The sequence below is a fragment of the Amblyomma maculatum genome, chromosome 2, assembly GCF_055883805.1.
Source record: "Amblyomma maculatum isolate TAMU_Amacu chromosome 2, ASM5588380v1, whole genome shotgun sequence".
Taxonomy (NCBI): domain Eukaryota; kingdom Metazoa; phylum Arthropoda; class Arachnida; order Ixodida; family Ixodidae; genus Amblyomma; species Amblyomma maculatum.
In genome coordinates, this window is record NC_139345.1 from 16,347,264 (window position 1) to 16,370,113 (window position 22,850).

At 46.7% G+C, this 22,850-nt stretch overlaps 1 protein-coding gene across 1 annotated transcript; it reads left to right on the forward strand.

Moving 5' to 3' along the window:
• Positions 1 to 5,115: 5,115 nt before the first annotated feature.
• LOC146198038 (putative serine carboxypeptidase CPVL) lies at positions 5,116 to 20,897 on the forward strand. Its single transcript, XM_084591839.1, has 6 exons — positions 5,116 to 5,436; positions 9,515 to 9,860; positions 11,816 to 12,073; positions 13,401 to 13,663; positions 19,514 to 19,690; positions 20,723 to 20,897. Exons 1-6 carry the CDS (start codon positions 5,116 to 5,118, stop codon positions 20,828 to 20,830), a joined length of 1,473 nt encoding a protein of 490 aa, XP_084447965.1. The 3' UTR covers positions 20,831 to 20,897.
• The last annotated feature ends 1,953 nt before the right edge of the window (positions 20,898 to 22,850 follow it).

A 22,850-nucleotide genomic window follows, 5' to 3' on the forward strand; every position in this document is an offset into this window, starting at 1 on the left:
TGTCGAGGGCTGAGCCAGAGCGGGCTGATATTCAAAGGTGCTTGGCACCGTCAAATCTATCCGGGCGGAACCTGGCTGCCTCCACGTGACTCGAACAGTGTCGTGGTGAGATCAGAATGTAGCTTTCCAACGACATTTTGATCCCGAGTTACACGCTGTCCCTAGAAGCAGATAAATGAAGGGGAAATGAGGGTATTCGTTATAATACATGAAGGAAAGAAGCCAACGGTCGGCGAGGCCAAGGAAAGCATTGGCGATTTTACTTTGTCTTTTTTTTTTTTTTTACTTCGGTAATCACATAAATTAGTAATGTAATCTGTTTAGGGGAAAGAAAAACACAAAGTAGAAGGAAAAACAACGTGCCGATGGTGGGGACCGAACCCACGGCCTCCGAATATCGCGTCCGGTGCTCTTCCAACTGAGCTACATCGGCCGCTGTCTCCCCTGCTACTTTCTCGGGTATTAATGTTGTCTGAATACGAACCTTGAGAGTGTTCACCAACGCCACCCTCAACCATAGCGGCGGACGTGGAACGTCCTGTGTTACCGCCAGCGTCACGTAGAACGTGATCAAGTGCGAGGGCGAAAGCTGTGCTAAAACCCTCTTACGCTACATATGGCTTCAAGACTGCCAGAACCGAGACCCCCGTAAGCTACAAGCAGATAAATGAAGGGGAAATGAGGGTGCTCGTTATAATACATGAAGGAAAGCAGCCAACAGTTGGCGAGGCCAAGGAAAGCATTGGGGATTATGTTTCATGTCTTTTTTTTTTTTTTAATTTTTACTTGGATAATCACAGAAATGAGTAATGTAATCTGCTTAAGGGAAAGATAATTAAACACAAAGTAGAAGAAAAAAACGTGCCGATGATGGGGACCGAACCCACGACCTCCGAATATCGCGTCCGGTGCTCTTCCAATTGAGCTACATCGGCTTTTTTTTTTTTTTTTGTCCCCTGTATACGAACCTTGAGAGTGTTCACCAGCGCCGCCCTCAACCGTAGCGGTGGATGTGGAACGTCCTCATGTTGGGAGGTTCGTAGGGCATGGGTAAAAAGGAGCTTTATATCTGCATACGTCGATGGCATCTTGGGCGACATCACAGTCCTCACGAGTATGCCTCTCCCTATTGTGACGGCTAGCCTCCTGGTGTCACCATTAAAAATGCTCTCGACCCGTGTCATTTAGACCCGGCTGTCGACGTTCGCATATAGCTCTGGAGGACTCGCGCAGCCATGTCTACAAGTGAAACCACAGCTAACCTCTCCTGACTATGCTAAACCGAGCTTCCGCTGTGTAAACTAGGTTCAGACCTATCTGTGAACTTGGTTTAGCAACACTGCATAGCGTAACAGACGTTTCGCTTGCGTATACCCATGCTCACGAAAAAAAGCCGGTCATGCCCAGGCTTAACCGAGCCAATGCCTCTTGAAGAACATACCTGAAGCGTCTGCTCGATATGGGCTCACCGATCGCTGGGACGTTGCACAGGTTGATCGAACAACGGACGAGTCGAGAGCAGCATGCACGCCCTGTCGGGAGCCCCCTGCGAGCGCTCCCAAATAAGCGGCGCGATGAGCACGTCGCACCCGCCGAGCACCCCACCTTGTTCTCAGCGTGATTCACGCACCGTGGCCAGCTCACCCTGGTATTCCTCTGCCCTCAATGCTCCCGTGGAGGCCGCCTGGTCCCGACCTCTCCCGCGTAGTAACCGACCTGGTACACCAACACCTGGCTCTCCAATGACCGATGCGAGGGAGGCGAAGTAACCCGAATGCCATCATGGACTTCTCGCGGAGGCATTGACGCAGAAACCGGCATCGTCGGCACCAGGGCACACGCAGAGCCTGTTTTTCCTCAGCCTCAACAGTGCGTGCAAAGCCGTAAATTGGAAGAATTGTACAAGCAGCTGGATGCGGAAGACATGGCTGTGTATGCTGCTGTGGCGACCCACCTCCACGAGGATGAAGAACCGCCGATCCACCCGCTGTGGTACTGGTCCGGCCTCGGCGTAATAGCCGTTCTGTGGATACCCGAATATTCTGCTTGGGCTGCGCTTGAGAGCGCGTTTAGTGAACATATGTGAGTGAGCGGGGACACACTGGGCATCTCAGTCCTTTTGGGCGTTGTGTATCTTTTAGTCGACTGCGGGAGCAGTGCAAGAAACGCCATTGACCGCGCATCATGGAAGATGTGGGTCGCTGGGCTGCAGATAAAGAGGGGCTGCTGATCGGTGATTACAATGGCTGCATCCAGTCCCTGGACGGCTTTCAAGACCCTAACGACAACCTCTTACTACTGACAGCGCAGAAACTGTCACTGGAAGTCCTCAGTCTCCGCCTGGACTGCGAGGCAAATTTGCATGGCGTGCTATAGGAACAGCCGCACAGCATCGACTGTGTGCTTGCGTCCCATAAGCTTGCGCAGCATATCCAGCTTGTGTACATAGACGAGGAGGAGCAGTTCAGCGCCGGCAGTGATCGCAATCACTTAAGGTGCGCAGGGAGCAGCATGAACCATCCGTCGTTACCGTCCTCAGCATACGAGGCCGTCGCGAATTGCTTCGAAAATCGACTTCAGTTTGTGGCACTTGAGAACTACGAACAGTATGTTGGTGAACTCAGGCGCTGCATCAGAATCCATGGATGAGATTCAACTCTCAAGGCAGCTCTCGATGCATGGGATGACAGGATAGGGGAAATGAAGGCAGCCCTTAAACGCGCGTAGCGAAGCCAACCTTCTGGACCGAGCCGCGGTGAAAGATGCACTTTCCGCTGCCGAGTTCCAAGTCCAACATCTCAAGCGAGCAATGCAGCAGGTGGGCCAGCGCAAAATCGCAACATGCGACCACACCCAGCTGAAATTCATCACCGAAGAGAGCCAGGGAAGCCGAAAGTAATTCCGGGGGTGCTTGTCGACACTCGGCGGGCATCCCGCCCAGCCAGTGCTCAGAGATGAAGGAACGGGCGAATTTGTCAACGGACAAAAGCATCTCACCCGACACATGGTGCACACCCCTTGTATACCACCACAGATCCTTTCTTAGCCCTTACCTATTAGCAAAAATGTACCCGGATGACTTTAACCCCGCGTGCAGGTTCTGTGGCGAAACAGCCACGTATGGTCACATACTATGGCAATGTAAAGAAGAACCTCCACCGGAAGATCCAGTACAAATACCTTCTCTTGAGCGATGGGAGGCTGTTCTGGTCAGCTCGGACCTGGGCATTCAAGCCTTGGCCACCGAGTGGGCCACTAAGGTCGCCGCCAGCCATGGACTGGAGGCCATCTAGAGCGGACCGTCTGCATCTGCAATCTGACGAAATAAATGCTTTCCAATCCAAAATCCCCTGATGGGGCTGGGGCAGGTAGGTCACCGCCGCTTGCGGCGGGGGCTAGCCTGCCACCGAATTTTTATCTCTTGTAGGCCGTCATTGCACCCGCCATCGCTTCGGTGGTGGACGACGGCTGCTGTTGCGGCGCGCGTCTTTCTCTCCCTCTTCCTTTTCTTTCTATTCTATTTTCTCTTCTGTCTGCACGAGGCAGCGGAGGTGGCTCAGCTACAGAGCCAGTAACAGGCCAGTGCATTTTCTTTTCCTTCTTCTTACAGCCACAACAACAACGCTGACATCGCACAGCACACGCGCGCCTCTTCGTTTGACCTCTATCGAAACGCAGCCGCCGAGGTCGGGTTCGAACCCGGGTATTCCGGACAGTATAGTCGGGCATATTACCATTGTACCACCCCGGCGGGGCCAATGACAATTTTGGCCTATGTAGCCTATACAAGTCTGCACAAGAAGGGAATCTTTTACACAACAGCAGATTCCCATTCCGGGTTTCATCTTAGAAGCGGGAATCGTGATCTTTTTCTATCTTTTCTTGTGCGAGGAGGCATGATATTACTAATTGTGTGTGTTTGTATAGGGGCGGGGGGGGGGGGGGGCTGTGACGTGTGCTTTAACCTACGAGGTAATCGGTGTATATAAGGGATAACAGAAATGTTTCGTATTTCCATTGGTGGAAAATGGATGACCTTTCACCCATTTCATTAATTCTACGCGTCACTTAAAAATGACATTAATTGGGTAGCCTATAGCTGCTTTTCACAATCTAGACACTTGTGTTTTATTAAAGCTATTCCGCGGAGTATGATGCAGGATTTTGCTAATCTGTGTCGCAGGCATGAAACAGCAATCAGTGTGCAGAATTTAGAATGCTCAGAAGTATGGTTAAAAAAATGTTTCTTTTTTTGTTCCACTTGAGACGAAACTGCCAGCAGGTATGTGTCGGATGAGCACGTAGTTTAATAGCTAAAAACAGCGATTAATTCGCTTTCGATACTTCAATGGCGAATTTAAAGCCTCGGCGGCACTCCTGGGGCTTTCAGAATGTCCACCATGAGGTCGCTAAAGCGGCTCTATGAACAAATACAAGAAAAAAATTGTGAACGTAGCTGAAAATGCCATTGTGCCTTCTTTCCATTTTCGGGCTAAATACCGACATTCTAGTAGAAATTAAGAAGAAAAAATGGACATGGGCAGGACATGTAGTGCGAAGAGAGGATAACCGATGGTCGCTTAGGGTAACAAACTGGATTCCAAGGGAAGGAAAGCGTAGCAGGGGGCGGCAGAAAGTTAGGTGGGCGGATGAGATTAAGAAGTTCGCAGGGGTCAAGTGGATGCAGCTAGCACAGAACCGGGTTAAGTGGAGAAATATGGGAGAGGCCTTCGCCCTGCAGTGGGTATAATCAGGCTGATGATGATGATGACGACACGATCAACGTCGCTCAAAAAAAAAAGAAAACGTGGCTCAGGATGTTTTTTCTTTGCTTTTTTTTTAGGGGGGGGGGGGCTGTATTGTAAGGAAGGAAAATCGGGAAGTGGTATTTCACAAGATTAGCGAGCTGGCGTGGGTTTGTCTTTCGCCAGATGCAAGGAGCCTGAACACAGTGGAAGCATATTGTGCGCGATTGAGATCATATGTCTCCATACCGCGCCTACGTGCTCCGCATACAGATACGTAAGGACATACACGCATCCGTTACGCGAAACCAGAACCGGGCGCCGAAGCGTCCGTTCCACGCCTTGGCTGTGACGGCTGCGCGGGAGCGTAATGAGCGGCAGCAGAAGTCCGAGCTGGTCCGCTGGCGGAGCTCTGTCGATACTTTGGATGGCCGGCGTATGGCTGCTGGTCGCGTCGTCAGACTGGCACCAACGCGAGCGCACTGGAGGGCGAAGGGACCAGCAGCAGAGGAAAGAAGAGCTGCCCCTGTACCTGACGCCGTACGTGGCGCAGGGAAGAGTGCGGGAAGCCCGTCAGCGCAGCCGCGTAGGTAGCATCCGCGACTCGCCGGACGTCGAGAGCTACGCGGGATTCCTCACGGTGCGGGAGCAGCAGCACAACCACCTCTTCTTCTGGTTCTTCCCAGCTATCGTGAGTTCCTGCCGTCAGAGAGTATATCATCCTTCTGCGAGTAATCGACGCATACGCCTGTAACATTCGCAGGATAGATGCGCGGGAGAGCTATGGTTGGCGTCAGTCAGCCGTGACCGCTAGAAGCAGGTTCTTTAAGGCTGTATTGTACTTACGGTTATTTGACGCAATGTCTTTTCCTTGGCACGACCCAATCCTAGCGCATCGCTGTTTTCCGTGGCCATGACTGACCAACCACACTAAAACTCCTCAGCACATATTCTAAGGTCGCAGCGCGCAGATATGTTTCCAGATAGTGGAGCCTGCTTCTTCATGACAGTGTCTCCTGTTTCTAGCCAAGATAGCTCTTGAATCTTTCCTTCATCGTCTGCGATCGACATATAGTAACCAAATAATTGCGCAGAATGCTGCTTCTTACGAAAAAAAAAAAAAAAAAAAAAAACATGCTGCTAGAGAACGACAGCCCACTAATAAACCTCCCAGAGGGAAGAAGATTAACAATTGAGCTTTTGTGAAACTAAAAAAGACGCGCAGATAGAGAGGAATGATGGAGAGCAGGTTAACATAAGGAAAGGTATGTTGTATAATGGCGGGTGCAAAAAAAAAAAAAAAAAAAAAAAAACACTGTAGGATAAAAGCGCAAAAAATAAATTAAACCATTGAAATTCGTGTGTGTAAAGGGCCCCACGGGAACAAAAATGCAAGAACGAGCTAGAAACGAGAAGGATTCTTAAAAAAAAAAAAAAAAAAAAAACGTTGAAAAAGCAGGTTAAAAGCGCGCAACCACATGACATGCATATATCAAGGCCAGTCTAGACCTATAAGAATAATACAACTGACCACGATATCTGAACTATTTGTCGATAAGCGCGACAGACAGCGTGCCAATGTGACATTACTTGTCATCAGCAATTGCCACAGCTTCCAAAACTTTGCGTGCCAACTAAAATTCCATCTGGCTAGGAACACAGATTCTCGCAAGAGGTAGCTGCATCCACTTGGCTGACAGTGCCTGCATCGCTGAGGCAGGTTTCTCCCCAAAACGTCGTTTATCGACGTCACATGTTTCGTCGCGCTTTCGTTAAAACATCTTCCGCTGCTCCCGCACGACAAATGAAACTTTGGGCTCCGCTTCACCGCTATTCACTTTCCTGTCCAAAAATATATAGCTTTCCTAAGCGCGGAAAAGATCACTGACACACGATACCTTGCGGTGATTTTCAGATTATGCGCGAGCCCATGTGTGTACAGAATAAAGACTTCCTTGTTTTCTTTTATTTTAATTTACACTACTATTGGTCCTATTAAGGACTAGAATGAATTGATGACGTGAGAGGTACGCACATTGTGGTAAACTAAAATCTGCACATGAAATGCAGTCACGATCCAAAGGAAAAGAACAAAAATTCATGAACAGCATACCTACAAGAGCTATGTCAGCAATTCAGATAACAGAGAGCATTCCTCGCGGCTTTGCACATACAAAAGCGCCCTGAATTCCTACATCTTAGTAAAGTTTTCTGTCTGTCAGTTAATTCAATCTCGCGCTGTTCGACAAAAAAAAAAAGGAATATTTCATGCATGTATTTTGTCAATTGTTTTGTTTTACGTGCTTGGAATTCTTGTTGCCCTTTATTCCAGATATGAACTCTTTTATGTACTGTTAATTAATGTCAATCAAGACTAGCTCATTTCTGATGGAATATAAAAGGTTTAAACGTGCCTGCTTCCGCCTTAACTGAGGGGTGGGTAAATTTGCTCTGTCATAAAGTGGAGAAACTGATTCCTGTTTTCGATAAACAGAAAAGATAAATAGGAGCCCACCTTTTTGTAATATCTAAATATACTGAACGCGTGGACCCCACAACTCGCAGGTAAACTCCAGCTTTGGGCGCACCAAAATCTGATGAGATTAGCCTTGTCTCAGTCGAAGAAAACGTAATGTTCGTTTTGTGTAACCTATTTTTTTATTTATCCAGTCAATCCATTTTGTGATGAGCTGGGCGTTCGGCCTTTGGGAATGTCTTTGTACCGCCGCAGAAACCTTTCGCATACAGCCGATAAATTATTTACAGGATAATCAGCTCGTATGTCTCGCTGTCTGTGTGGCGAGGTGGTATATATATATAACACAGGACGGTAACACAGAACGTTCCACGTCCACCGCTATGGTTGAGGGTGGCGCTACAGACAACATTAATACCCAAGAAAGTAGCAGGTGGGACAGCGGTCGATGTAGCTCAGTTGGAAGAGCACCGGACACGATATTCGGAGATCGTGGGTTCGGTTCGCACCACCGGCACGTTGTTTTTCCTTCTACTTTGTGTTTAATTATCTTTCCCCTAAACAGATTACATTACTAATTTCTGTGATGAAGTATATATTAAAAAAAGGACATAAAGTACTATCCCCAATGCTTTCCTTGTCCTCGCCGACTGTTGGCTTCTTTCCTTCATCTATATATATATATATATATATATATATATATATAATTATTTTTTATTTTTATTTTATTTTATTTTATTTATTTTTATTTTATTTTTTTTTTTTAGGTTACTAACCCAGACATTCCAGAAGGGTATGTTGCGGGCCTGTGAGTGACAGCACCCTTTCGAGAGTTTCGGTGTGTGGCCGACTCCGTGTGCGGGGTGCACAACGAGATGTTTTAAGATCATTTCGCGTTTTGTATTTTGTATGCCGTGATGTTATTCGGTATAGTGAACGTAGTTTTGCTTGTCTCAGGAGTGCGGTATACTTTCGCAGGAAAGTTTCGATTTGATTTGATGCGCAAATTTAGTTCTTGTTGTTGACCTGCCTAGCGTCCACTGTCCACAGAAAACCTTTGAAGTGTTCGAAACACCAGTAGAATGATGTCTCGGCTCATATTGGAGCTGCACCACGGAAGGAATAATGGCCAGTGATCTCTTCAAGGTATAATAGCGCTGTGCTTATACTTTCCGGCGTTTATCTGACATGGAGCAGTAGGAGGCTGTTTTTGTTCGAACGCGTTTAATCATTCTTTTTTATGGGCTTTTAATCGTTTGGGAACTTATGCTAATATACAAAGCGCGTCCCATGATGTAGAGATGATGTAGCATTATGTTCCGTAAGCGATAGTCCCCCCTGCTTCCTGATGGAGGGAGATGCTTTGGAGAAGATGGTCAAGCTGGAAAAATCGATTTCCTGAGTGGCTTATCGTCTTGGAAATGTCCCGTTTAAAGCGCTAACAGCATATCACCAGCCGATGCTATGATCCATTGCTTTCTAAGGCTGATTACCGGCATTGAATGAGCCTCTGTGTTCTAATTCGTACAGAAGTCTCAGCGGTGTAATTTTCGAAGACATTTTTAGGCGGCTGAATATCCATCGCCTAAATTTATATCCAATATAGATGTGAATAATCCATCTGGCAACCCTTCGCGAATTGTGGAGGGAAATTTAATCAATATAGCAATGTATTCTCTTTTGCCGGTAGCTCGCACTTCCGAGAAGGATATATCTGGAAATTCTCCATGCACAATTAGATCTACTGCGTCAGTTCCAGTTCCTCTCACCCTCGATGTGAGCGCGAAGTGTTCTGTGTTATCCTATTTTTTAATATCTTCACAACTTTAGGATTCCCTTGTTAATGTATTCATAATTGTTCCAAATTCCCAATGCCTTTGTTTCCAGTTTTATTTTTATTTTTTATATGTATTTATTTAACTCTCAATCATACATACTTATTCCCGTCAACCCTGCAACTTTCAACTACCTTCTCTGCATACCTCACTAAGCCCTGGCCAGTCCCCTCTCGTATGCATATGCCGCGCCAGCAAAGGCAAACGAAAGAAATAGCTATGACCCATTGTGGTGACGTCATAGTGCTATCGCGCAGTTCCCAGCGAAGCTGATCTGTACGCTTCGCTTTGGATTTGAAACCCAGAATCGGCTCAGTTTGTCCATGCTTATTATATTTCCTTCTGCGCATCAGGCAGGCTTCAACGAATTTTTAAGGTCGGACTGAAAGCCCTATTTCTAACGCACTAAAAACATACAGACATCCATGCACAATTTATATCGAACGCGTTGTGTGCAGAAGAAGCACCCAAGCAGCCAGGCTCCGCTGGTGCTTTGGCTGCAAGGCGGCCCGGGCACGCCGTCTCTCATGGGCGCGCTGGTGGAGCACGGACCCTTGCGCGCTTCGCCCGACGGCACGGCGGCTTTCCGGGCGTACACATGGGCGCACGAGGCCTCGATAGTGTATGTGGACCAGCCTGTAGGCACGGGATTCAGCCACACACGCGACGGCGTTGACAACCACTGGTACTGCGCCAACGCGTCCGACGCAGCCGCGGACCTCTACGAGTTCATAGGACAATTCTGCGTCGTCTTCCCACACTGCCACCAAGCGAACTTCTTCATAGCTGCCGAGGGATACGCAGGTACGTACGTGCACGACATGCTGCGCGATATACGTGGACGATTCATGAGTAAGCACATTAGCGTCGCTAACAGGAACGTAATTGTGATTCGCTAGCCTGTGCATAATATGCCATGATCAACGTTTCACCAAATGTATATCCGCCAAATTGCCTAAATTAATCCACAGCCCTCCACTATGGCGTCCATCGTGGCCCATATGTGTAGCGTCGAGACGAATGCCATAATTTACCATTTTCCAAACCTTAGATATTTTAATGGCGCTAACGCCTCAACAAGATAGCGTAAATAGTCACGTGGCAATACTGAAGCGGATATTTTAAACGCTTTTTCTAGCTTTTACATTAAAAAAAGAAAAGTTAGGTAAGATCTATTGGATTGATGAGCAGAAAATGCGACAGCATTTTTTTTTTTTTTTACTCGTCAATCTATTCCTGATCTGGTTCTGTCCTAATTCTGATTTTATTCCATATCTGATTTTATTCTGTTTCTCTCCTTATTCGCTTCCTTGATTCATTTTCACTGGCTCACTCTTAGTAATTCTCTCTCTTTTTTTTTTTTTTTTTTTATCTCCTCGCATATGCGGAGAGGGCGATTACCCTCTCTTCCCTTGCCACGGCCCGAAGGTGGAGGCTTTACCGCTTTACACAGACGCCGCTCAGTTTTCGCCTCAATGGCACTCCCGATGCTAGCGCATTGAAATGCGGATTCCAATAATTTGCTGACCCGGTTCTCCTGAATGGAGCGTCTTAAACCTAGCCGTCAACCTACTGTCACGACGTCGCGGTCAATCGCTTTTTTTTTTTTTTTTTTTTTCGCTTGCCGTGGCACTACGAGCAGTCGCCGCAAAACAGTTGACCGTAACGTCATGATAAAGGCTGACAGGCGCAATGCGACGGTTGACCGCGGCGTCATTTGACAACTGGTCAATGCCACTGTTTGAAGGACTTCCTCTGGAATATCCAGGTAGAACGAGAGGAAGAAGATGGTTTACACGGTATTAATGGAGTACGCCTCAGTTCGCAGGTCGAGCTAACGTTTCGACAAGTGGACTTGTCTTCGTCTGGGCAAAGCGATCATCACTGGCAGGAGTTTAAATACGCTTTTGCTTCCGAAGAAGAAAAGCTTGGGAGGGAAAAGTGGGTGAGAAGAAAGTAGGTGTGAATGAGTGGGGAGAGGAGGATGGTTGAGAAGAAAGTAGGTCATGGAGTGAACAAAAACAAACAAACAAAAAAATCTTCAGTATGTATTTCTCAGCCTGGAAGCAGGAATCATGTGCCCTGCTGAGGAAAAAGTTGTTTGCTTCCTCCATGGGCACCGGAGACGTTTTGCCACACCAGAGCCACATTTCCTCCTCTCAAGTTTCCACATGCGCTCGCTGGCTTCCTCTTCTGTCCGCACGGGGCAGCGGAGGTGGCTCAGCTACAGAGTCAGTAGCAGGTCCGTGCATTTTCTTTTTTCCTTCTTCCTACAGCCACAACAACTACTGCCAACGACCAGTTGGCTCTTGGTGCTGCTATGGTCCCTAGTACTGCGAAAATGACAATGCCTGTGTAGCTGGCGATGTAGCTAGTAAAGCCACGGCCGCTCGATTGACCGTACGTGGTGAAGCTTTAGCTTTAAAATTGGCATGAACAGGACACGTAATGTGAAGGCAAGATAACCGATGGTCACCAGTGGTAACAGACTTGATTCCAAGGAAAGGTAAATATAGCAGGAAGTGGCTGAAAGCTGAATCGGCGGATGAGATGAGGGAGTTTGCTGAAAACAGGGTGTATACAGCTGGCACACGAATGACTCTACAGGAGTGGAGAGTATTGATCTGTAGCGGACGCTGTTCGGCTGCTGGTGGTGATAGTTCCATCTTCGTAAAGGTAATTTTTTTAAAGCTTGGTCCTGCTTAGTGAATATACCGTTAGCAGGATATCCTCTTCGATAATTGCTTGTCCGTCTGCAGGCAAGTTCGCGCTGACTCTGGCTACCATGCTGAATATGTTACGAGACGAAGACTCGATTCCTCGGCTGACGGGCTTAATCCTGGCCAGTCCGTTCGTGGATCCGGAGAACCAGGTGGACAACAGCGAGCTGCTCCACCAGACGGGCTTCATCACCGGCGTGCAGGCAGCACATTTGTGGGAAGACTACCACAGTGCTTTTCTCCTCATGCGCCAAGGGAACTATTCAGCAGCCAAGAAACTCATAGACGACGTTATAGGTGAATACAAAGAGCTGCCTACTTATATGCGGTAGAGTAACTTACAACAAATGATGCTGTGTGTGGTAAGGTTGTCAGAAAAAGAAAAGGAGTGGAAAGACATGCTGATGGCAAATATGCAGCGAAGTGCACATTTCAGTGTTGAACTAAGAATTGGGTTCATTGGTGCGAGATCATGATTCGTTCTGCTCGTGGTTCCCATCTACACGTTGCTTTTCTTCGCGTGTTTGCGTCTGGCGAGTATGTCATATGCCTGTCTTATGGTTGCATACTGGCGTTTGCTTCACATCATACCAACTTATACTGAAGGCAGGTTTATAGTTTCTCATTGCACAAGAATTAAGAAAGATTTTTTTTCTTGGGAAATTACAGGGAGCCGTCGCTACAAAGCATGTAACCCGGCCCGTTCTCAGTAGCGCCATCTGCTAAGCAAACCCATAATCGTCAGAACTATCTACTTCTAACGCAACATCCCAGCCTTACCACTCAAATATGGGGTTCTATTATCCGATTTCGCTTGAATTTGAATATTGTTTACCGCTCTTGTCAACGTAAAAGATAAAATATTGAACCCAACTGCCCACAAAATTTAATATAAGTACAATACTCATTAAAAACAGAAATATGTACTTTCAATATGCACAGAGGGGAAATGAATGAGAGAAGCACAGTCAACGGCAGGCAGAAGTTGAGCCCGACTGCGGTGTCTTTCGGATAGCACCCCACAAAGATTGCTCGCACTGTGGTTCTGCTCTGCGATGCTCGGCCAAGGCACTGCTGTATGCACGGCAGTGCTTATTTTCCCAAGATGCCCCCACGCCATCTTTTTAGAATGGTGACAGCCACTGTTCGATAGGGAGAAGCCACTCTCAAGTATTCCTTATGCATCTGTCTTGAATGGACACCAAAATTCTCAACTTTTGCCGGAGATAATATATGCCTTATAATAGTTTCACTGAACTATCTCGCTGTCCGCACAGCCAAAGTATGCATTTTCGGAATAACAGCTCGGTCCAAAACATTTTAGCCTTTGAAGCAGAATGATGTATTAGCAGATACAGTTAATCTAAGAAGGAAGCCTCCATCACCCCACACAGGAAGCCGTTCAATCAATGGAGCCGATCGATTCTCACGACGCAGTGGATATTACGGCCTACTGTGTGACACGGCTTAATCTGATTAACCACGATGTCATAAAAATCGGTCGCACCATTGGTTGAGGAGAATCTTTTGAAGGACACATGCCGCTTCGTTGTTGGATCGTATCACCACAGTTGTCACCGCTGCATAGACTTACGAAGCGTTCCCGGCATGCCGACGTCCGCAGACGGCAACCCGAGTGTGGCGACGACGGTGTTCGGCAACATGACCGGCCTGCGGCAGGCGTACGACATGGACCTGACGGACCCACCGGCCATCTTCTCTGGCTATGAGGCGTTCGTGGAGCGCACCGAGGTGCGACGCGCGCTGCACGTTGGACGCCGCCTGGACTTCGTAGCCGACGGCAAAGCCGTGAAACAGGGCATGTACGCTGACCTGCTGGTCTCGTACAAACATCAGCTAGCCGACCTGTTGGACCAAGGCCTCAGGGTGAGGCGTCGTTCTCAGTGTTTCCCCAAGTGTTTCCACCCGGCACTTATAGCTATAGGAACAACAGTGGAGTGGAGAGCATTTGACATATGCACTCCGGTCGTGAATAGTAGCTATAAGAGTAGCTGAGTATTTAAAAAAAAAATTACAAATGGTTTGACTCTGCCAATCAACGTAGTATCATGCGAAAGCGTCCAAATCTCGGCTGGTCTTTCTTTTACGGCGGAAGCCTTTAATGCATCATCGTTCTCGGCAGAAGGTTGAGACCTATCATGCTTTCGAGAGCGAGAGTTAATAATAAATCAATAAAGATTATCTCCACCGGGAATCGAGCCTCCATTCCTTGGATCCCCAGCCCAGTGCTTCACCAACTGCGCCATGCCACGTTTTTTTTTTTTCTTCTTTATTGCCTGGCTGTGGCACATGACCTAGCACGAAAGGAAAATAGCTCCGATCAAAACATGAAAGAAAAAACAAAAAACACACATAAGGCAATGTACATGAATGAATGTCATGATCAGCCAGTGTTAGACTGGCCTCGTCGCTTTAAAACTCCCGCAGCAACAAAGGCTCTACCCTTGAGAGCCATTCAGGAGGTCCTACAGCCACTTTTTGAATGGTAATATAAACAATTAGGTAGTAACCGCAGATCCGGACCATGAAAAGGAAATAACAAGGAGAATAAGATTGGGATGGAGCGCATTTGGCAAGTACTCGCAGATTATGACTAGCAGCTTACCGGTATCGCTCAAGAGGAAAGTATATAACAGTTGCATCTTACCTGTACTCACCTATGGCGCTGAAACGTGGAGGCTAACCAAGAGAGTTCTACTTAAGTTGAGGACAACCCAGAGGGCTATGGAACGAAAAACGGTAGGGGTAACATTAAGAGATAGGAAGCGTGCAGAGTGGGTCAGAGAAATAACTCAGGTTACCGACATTCTAGTGGAAATTAAGAAGAAGAAATGGACATGGGCAGGACATGTAGTGCGAAGAGAGGATAACCGATGGTCGCTGAGGGTAACAAACTGGATTCCAAGGGAAGGAAAGCGTAGCAGGGGGCGGCAGAAAGTTAGGTGGGCGGATGAGATTAAGAAGTTCGCAGGGGTCAAGTGGATGCAGCTAGCACAGAACCGGGTTAAGTGGAGAAATATGGAAGAGGCCTTCGCCCTGCAGTGGGTATAGCAACGTTTTTAGATTAGGTTGGGGTATAATCAGGCTGATGACGATGATGATGATGATAAACCATTATATACTCTCTCGAAAATATTTTTTTTATATGCGCCATGCCCCGGACGTTGAAACGCTCTTCATAATTCCCATTGTCTACCGTGAGGATGATAGCGGGATTTCGCGAGTGAAAGATACTCGCCTTTCCTTTCCGGTAAACGAATTATAGAACGCCGGTGAACTTTGATGCGCTCAGTGAAATGCTGGTTGTGTTCGACAAGGGGCGCGCTATGTACCGTCACGACAGGTCATGACTGCAAGGAGATGGACGTACGTTTGCAAACCTAGTATAAAGAATTCATCGAAAATTATAGATTAGGAAGACGTCTGGTGCTGCCACCAGATCCTAGCTTAAATAATAAAGAGGCCATAGCCTGGCGGCGATTACAAGCCGGAAATTTCCCAAACCCTGTCTGGTTGTTTCACACCCAGATAGATGAGAGAAAAAATTATAAATGTAAAGCCTGCGATGCGAGGGGGACCCTCGATCATATACTTTGGGAATGCCCTAAGTCTCCGGGCGCTAGGGACAACAATAAAAGTAGAGAAGTCTGGGTGACCCTGCTGCGAAGCGACGTCCCCGCTGACCAACAATGAGCCGTCCGCCTGGCGGCTGAGGCCACGAATAACCAATGTATATTCGCCAGTTCTTGGTGGCGGAGTCGCGGAGGTTCCAGCCCCCGTTCCTCAGGCCTGCGTTCCAGGAGCGGGAAGTAGGGGGCCTCCTAAATTCGTGGAAAATAAAGTTTTTAATCAATCAATCAATCAATCAATCAATCAATCAATCAATCAATCAATCAATCAATCAATCAATCAATCAATCAATCAATCAATGCATATACGAAGCTGACCTCGCCTGGCGTCCGATCGAGGCGTCTGTGCGGCGCCTTTCATTTGCCGCTTCCTCGAACACCGCACCACACAGCAAACAGAAGCAGACTCGGATGTCTAGGAAGCATTAGTACAGCAGGCATCAGCGTCGTTTGAAATTGATTTACAGGATAGAAAAGGCGCAGTGTCACAATTCTCCGCGGACACAAGTACCACGCCGTAAAGGAAGGGAGGAAGGTGGCAGTGAAAGAACAGAGGGAGACAGATGTGCCGTAGTGGAGGGCTACGATCCACCGCACTGTAATGGCTTTCGCCTCATCTCACTTTAGTGGTCCAAAGGGCTCTCTAGATTTTTTTTTTTTTTTTTTTTGTTAAACACTTGCCGACCTAACTGTGGGGTGGACCACCAACGCTTCGGATGTGGGCCAAGTCAAAAGCGACCCAAGTTGGCTTTGAACGCCGGTCAACAATACTTAGATATTCAATTTTCAATGTGATAGTGGTGTGTTTGAATCTATCGTGCACGGATGGAGGCCGATGAAGATGACAGCATGCAATACATAGGTAAGAGGGGTTGTAAAACGCACAGCGTCACAGGCTGAGGCGATCCGTGGCAGACAAAAGCTAGAAAGCAAAACGATATTATGCGGAGAGTAAAGCTGACCAGTAAACGAATCAAAATCAAGAAGGGACAACTGTACTTAGGACGTTCTCATCTGTATCAGGGAGCCATGACTTTGTTTTCACTTTATTTCCCTGTCTTATCACATGTGGTTGCTAGGTTGTTACTATTTTTTATTTTCCCATCTGAAAGATATGCATCTGTTTTTCTGCCAGCTTACTTTATATGTATTTTTTCTTGTTTAATTATTTTGTTCATGTTGGGCTTTTTCTTTTGCGTGGTTGTTATATTTGCAATGATTGCGTGATATATTTTCGTATTTAACACTGTTCATTCCTGCTGATTTTGCTGCTTTTTTAGGGACTATTATATGTATCTATACTTCTTGTACCCCCCTTGCACAATGCCTCCCTGGAGGCCTGTAAGGTATTGTAAATAAATAAATAAATAAATAAATAAATAAATAAATAAATAAATAAATAAATAAATAAATAAACAAATAAATAAATAAACAAATAAATAAATAGGACGTGCGATGCCGAATGACCAAGATGGTAGCGGAATGGATTCTGAGATAGCTAGGGCAAGCGACACGGTAACGTGGGGAAGGGATTAGGGAGTGTAAAGGGACTGCAGAGGTATCAGGACAGTGCTAATGGGAGCATGCATAGTGAAATTACTTTTGAAATGTAAATAAACTACTCTACCAATTACTTTCTAAAACCTCGCGCAAATGTAATGTTAATTGCATTACTAATTACTCCCACAAAAGTAATTACATTGCATTACGATTACTTCCAAAAAGATGTACAACTACTTCTAAATTACTTTCTTTTTTCACGCACAAAAATTTCACGTTTCTCAGTATACTGAGGAGCTTGAAAATATATATATTGCACCAGAGAGGCTACCGCGCTTCTAAACGGCCATCGGAAATTTTTCCACACGTTGAATAATTGCCCTCGTTCGCTGCTAAAAAACTGTTTCAAAGTAATTCATTGCATTACTAAATTTAAACATTACAAATTACAAGCGAACGTAATTAAATCACTGTAATTCAGTTACTCCTGTCATATCTAGTGGGAGCACCCTTTTCTGTCCTGCAGGGGTCGTTGTAAAGCTGATGAAGGCCTGCACGCAGCGAAAAGGCTCACAAGTGCTCCACTGAAGCAGCACAGGAACGGCCGCATCGGTTCGTGTCGCCAGCTGCAGTGGTGCACTCCTTTTCTCAAGCAGCGCCTAGCACGAAAAAGATGATGAGGAATACAGAAAGGCGGGCAGTACTGAACATCGCACGCAGCATTTCAAACACGGTATTAATGCAACATTGCACATGCAAAGCAGTCAGGAGAAAATTAAAAGTAATAGGTGGTTGGTGTCATTTTCTTTTCATCATAAGAAAGTTTAATCTCGTGTGTAGATGAAGCCTTCAGTATGTGATGCGTTCTTGCTTACAGCCTACTAAATTTAAAGTTTCTAGAAGAATTAGTTTTGGCACGAATTGTAATCGCCAGAAAGTAATTTTGGCTGTCCAGTGATAAAAACGTATATTGCTGTTGTACGCCATCACCAAAAGCTCTCAGGAGGACAATGAGCGCCAAAGAACTTCTATCGCACTTCTATACAGGCTTGTTTGTGTACAGGCCAAATTCAATGTTCCAAACTAAAACGTGGGCTGTTAGCAATTCGCGTATAGAGGAGGGTACCGGATTAATTTAGGCAAAGCTGTTTCCTGAGCAAGTTGGTGGAGTTTGATTATTTTGGCACAGCCTGAAGCGCAAAAAGAAAAAAAAAAAAGACAGGAACGTGAGAGAGACACAGGACAAAGCGCTTAAAGCGTTTGTCCCATGTCTCTCTCACGTCTCCGTCCTTTGTGCGCTTCAGGCTATGCCATAATTTAGCATCCTTGAGTTCTTCAACGTGTGCCGTCATCACTGGGGCATAGTTTGCGTTTCGCCTCCATCGAAGAAAAATTTGAAACACACAGCTGAAGTTAAACCCAACTCTTACAACTGTCACCCCAAATGAGGTCGGCCGTTTCAGCCGCTCCTAACAGGATGCATATTTCCTGTTTGCTTACTTTGACATCGCCTATGATGCAATTGTGGTGATCTTTCATCGGTGTACGAGTCTATCAGGCGAAGAAAATAGTAACAATAGACACGAGACGTTCAAACAAGCTTCGCAGTTCAACTGCGAAGTTCAACTGCGCATGCGTAGAGCTTACAATTTCCGAAATTCAAGAGGAAGAAATTGAAAACGAGTTTCTTGATCAGTTTTATACAATCAATTTCTGCATGTACCTGATTCGCAGTTAGCCCCGATCCTTGGCATTAATAATATTCAAGCAGTCGTTATCATTAAATGATGTTAGGACGCGTCATCAATCTCCGCCCCGGTGGCGCACCACCGCCTTTCAATCACTGAGACAGACAAGCAAAGCTGACGGATGACGAAGCCAAGCCTACTGTCAAGTTACAAAAGACAACTGTAGTCGATGGTGCACGTTTTCCGACAGTCTTGTCACCGCGATTATTTGTGGAGATCATGGAGGAAGGAAATAACTTAAGAGAGGCCCTGACGTCATTTTTTTGAAGCCGGCGCGGCCGCGCGGCAACCGGACGCTGCAACGTCTCTCCTCCTCCTTTACCCTCCGCAATCTTTCTCCGCGACGCTTACGTACCTAGGGCCCTTAACAACGCTGTTGCTAGTGGCCCGAGTTTTCATAGCAACAGCGTCGCCGTTGCTAATGGCCCGACTTGGCTAACCCTAAATTTTGACGTCACTTCCGCCACACTTTCTCCAATGCATTGGAAATGGCAAGGGCCTCTCCTAAGTTGTTTCCTTCCTCCATGGTGGAGATGCTGAGGTATTTGCCATTTGCACTTTATGTACCCGTCAAAGTGAATGTCATTCTGTAAACATGTGCGGTTTGCAAGCATACATCCAGGGCTTCAAATTTATCATCTCGCTTGTTGCATTCTTTGACAAAAAAAAAAAAAAAAAAAAAAGCACTAAAGACATAATAAGAGAAAATTTAGCAGACCTGACGAGTCGCTGCTTGAAGTCCTATCTCGTCCCGTCTCCCCCGCTGACTACGAAAGCGTATCAGCTAGTTCGACGAGAGGCGCTCGCCTGTGCACCGATGTTGTTCGTGCGTCGTGCAGGTTCTCGTATACAGTGGACAGAAGGATCTGGCACTGCCCTTCAGTTCCGTGGAGCGCTTCATGAAGAAGGTCACCTGGAAGGGCCAGAGGGAGTACATCACCTCAGAGAGGTCTCCCTGGCGCATGGCCACAGACCAAGTGCTGGGATACTACCGCCACGTGCACAACTACACCGAGGTTGGTAGCGCAGCTGTGCTCTAGAAGCTATGCTGCTAATCAGTGGCTGCACATTTCAGGCTACAGCGTGCTTCAGATGTTTTCAGGCTACAGACGCTTAAGTACATCACAGGTTGCCGAAATAAAGGGGGGGGGGGGGGGGGGGGTAGGTGGAGCGACGGTGCTCCCTCGTTTACAGATGAGGTAGCACGGCTCAATCTCCCGGTCAAAGGACACCTGTAGGCTTTTCGCTAAGCTCCAGACCACGCTAATACATATTTGTACATATTCAACTCCCCCCCCCCCCTCCCCACCCCCACTTCTTATGTAGATAAACTGCGCTGTAATATGTGTAAATAAAATAAACAAAAGATGCAACTGTTATGGGAGTTCGCTTTGCGCCCCATGTGCACTTCACGAACCGAAACACATTGTTCTTTTTGGCCGCAGCTAATCTGCATGACCTCCTAATACTCCAGCTATGCTTGATTAGGAAAAGCAGAGCAATGAACTAGGGTGAAAGATATGTCACCGTCCATGTTCGTTAAGCTACTCTTCCCTCGAAGGAAAATGAACCAGCGCAGATTACCACACACAAACACACACACACACACACACACACACACACACACACACACACACACACACACACACACACACACACACACACACACACACACACACACACACACACACACACACACACACACACACACACACACACACACACACACACACACACACACACACACACACACACACACACGCGCGCGCGCACAAACATTCAGCGCTGGAGTTTTTTGTGATGCGTTTATAGGAGCAAATGCTCGTGTAGCTTAAATATCCGTCTTTACATTACGCTACTAATGGAGCATTAAGTCCGCACAGAAAGGTTACCTAATATTTAGACTGTACTTATGGCAATTTTATGCTCAGCCATGCTTCCTCCAGATGAAATTTTGCCCCGATAACTTTACAGTTCAATTTTTCTCGAGATTTACACCCTAACAATGTGGCTCAGTGATACAACTTCCGAATACCGTGGCTTCGCAGGTGCTGGTGCGAGGAGCGGGCCACTTGGTGGCTTACGACAAGCCCAGGGATCTGCTGGCACTTATCGAGAGATTCATATTTGGTCTGCCGATCGAAGACGGAAAATGACTGAGCAAATACAAAGGTCTGCAAGCAATGTTCCAAAAATTTGACTCAAAGATGGGAGCAACGAGAAGTCGAGACGCAGCGGACCTACTTCTAGCAACTCTCTCTCTCTCTCTCTCTCTCTGACACATGCAAATAAAAGAAGGGGGGGGGGGGGGTACAAGCATATTAAACAGGAAGCAAATGGCAACTGCGCGTAGTACTTCATAATAAAATTGTTTCGACGGGAAACAGCTTTGCATTGAAGAGTAATAAAAGCGCCTTTACTAAAGTCGAGCTGTTATAATTTTTTTTTGAGCTTCTGTAGCGTGCACGTACTATGTATGAGACCAATCGAACCATCTAGTAGCTGGTTCCCTCCGAAGTTTCCCTCAGGATAGCTGGCGCTCGATGGGAGAGCAGTCACACCTGGTAAAGCGAATTATTAGAGGCATTGGGGTCGAAACGTCCTCAACCTATTCTCAAACTTTCAATGGGTGTACGGGAGGCCTTCTGGGTTGAGGCCTCTCGCTGCGATGAGAGTGCCAAGGGGCCACTTTTGGTAAGCAGAACTGGCGCTGTGGGATGAACCAAACGCCCCGGCGAACCATGCCGGGCTGCGGATCTCGAGATGGGTATTTTGTAGGGGTGTGCGAATATTCGAAATTTTCGAATATCGAATCGAATATCATAATATTCGATTCGTTAAACGAATCAAATAGTGGCAATTGAAAATTATTCGAAACTATTCGAATATCTTCGCAAATTTTCGAATACTTTTCGAATAACTGGCACGAATTAACGTCTCGGTTACCTCCGACCATTCTCGCGAAGGCAGCGTCAGCTCCGAGCAGGCACAGCTCGCTGCCGCAATAAACCTACGCGAGAAGCAGAGATCACCGTTTTAGGGAGCCTACATGCCTCAGCGTGGCCGCGACACGGTCCATTCGCATGGAAACATTCTTAAAGATTGGACATATCACGAATCGCGGAGGCAAATTCTCGTAGTCGTGTCATAGTTCACACGTCTCTAATCTGCCGAGAAGTAACGCTACATGTTTATTCCCTGAAAATTTCATTCACTTTCATCATCAATAGTTGAGGTTAAGTTTATTATGCGAGTGGCGCATGACATGAGAGTTGCATGATTGTTGTCAGCTCATGCTCATACATCTCTCCACTATATATCTCAGGTCGCCTAGCGCCAATTGTAATCGCCTAGCGCCAGCTAGAGGGGAGCACGCGAGCTAATTGAGAAAGAACGAAAGCAACGAACGTCACTGAAAAGAAGAGGACGATGAGGAGATCGCGCGCTCGGCGATAACTAGTTCGAAGAGCCAACAGCAGGGGAAGCGCAACTCTATGGCCTCGGGTTACGCGGACGCAAGTCGGACGAAAGCGTCGCTCAGCCATTCGTAATCTCTGATATATTGTATCATGCAATCTAGTTCACTAAATAAACTCGTTGAAACGTAATTGTTGTAGATAAAAACAACCAGCCACTGACAATGTTCGTAGAGATTAATAGTTGTGCCCCCTAGATGAGATCAGCGTCTTCCCGTCAGATCTATTACTCCACGAGTTATAGCGCTCTACCGCAGCGCTATAACAGCGCTATAACGAATAGTAGAGCGCTATAACAGCGCTATAACGAATAGTAGAGCGCTCTATAGCGCTCTACTATTCGATTCGTATTCGATTCGCTGCTTTCACTATTCGATTCGTATTCGATTCGCTTTTTAGCTACATTATTCGTATTCGATTCGATAGCAAGAGTGCACTATTCGTATTCGATTCGGTTTGGAGAAAGTACTATTCGCACACCCCTAGTATTTTGGTTTTGTTCAATGTAACGAAAAAACAAGATTCGGTGCAGCCTGCACTAATGCCGTTGAGCCTTTGTTCCGATGAGACTGCGGAGAAGTTTGCTCTGTCATAATCTCGGATAACTATACATGTATCGCTCATCCGAGGGACATTTTTTATCTGCTTCATCATTTATTACGTATAAGACTGGCAAGAAGACGAGTCCACGGCAGTGCAC

What these genes read in the sequence shown, in the direction of transcription:
- LOC146198038 (XM_084591839.1), top strand. Translation starts at nt 5,116, where the DNA reads ATGAGCGGCAGCAGAAGTCCGAGCTGGTCCGCTGGCGGAGCTCTGTCG. An exon ending in ACTCATAGACGACGTTATAG is followed by an intron (nt 12,074 to 13,400) that starts GTGAATACAAAG and finishes CGACGTCCGCAG; the next exon opens with ACGGCAACCCGAGTGTGGCG. An exon ending in TGTTGGACCAAGGCCTCAGG is followed by an intron (nt 13,664 to 19,513) that starts GTGAGGCGTCGT and finishes TGCGTCGTGCAG; the next exon opens with GTTCTCGTATACAGTGGACA.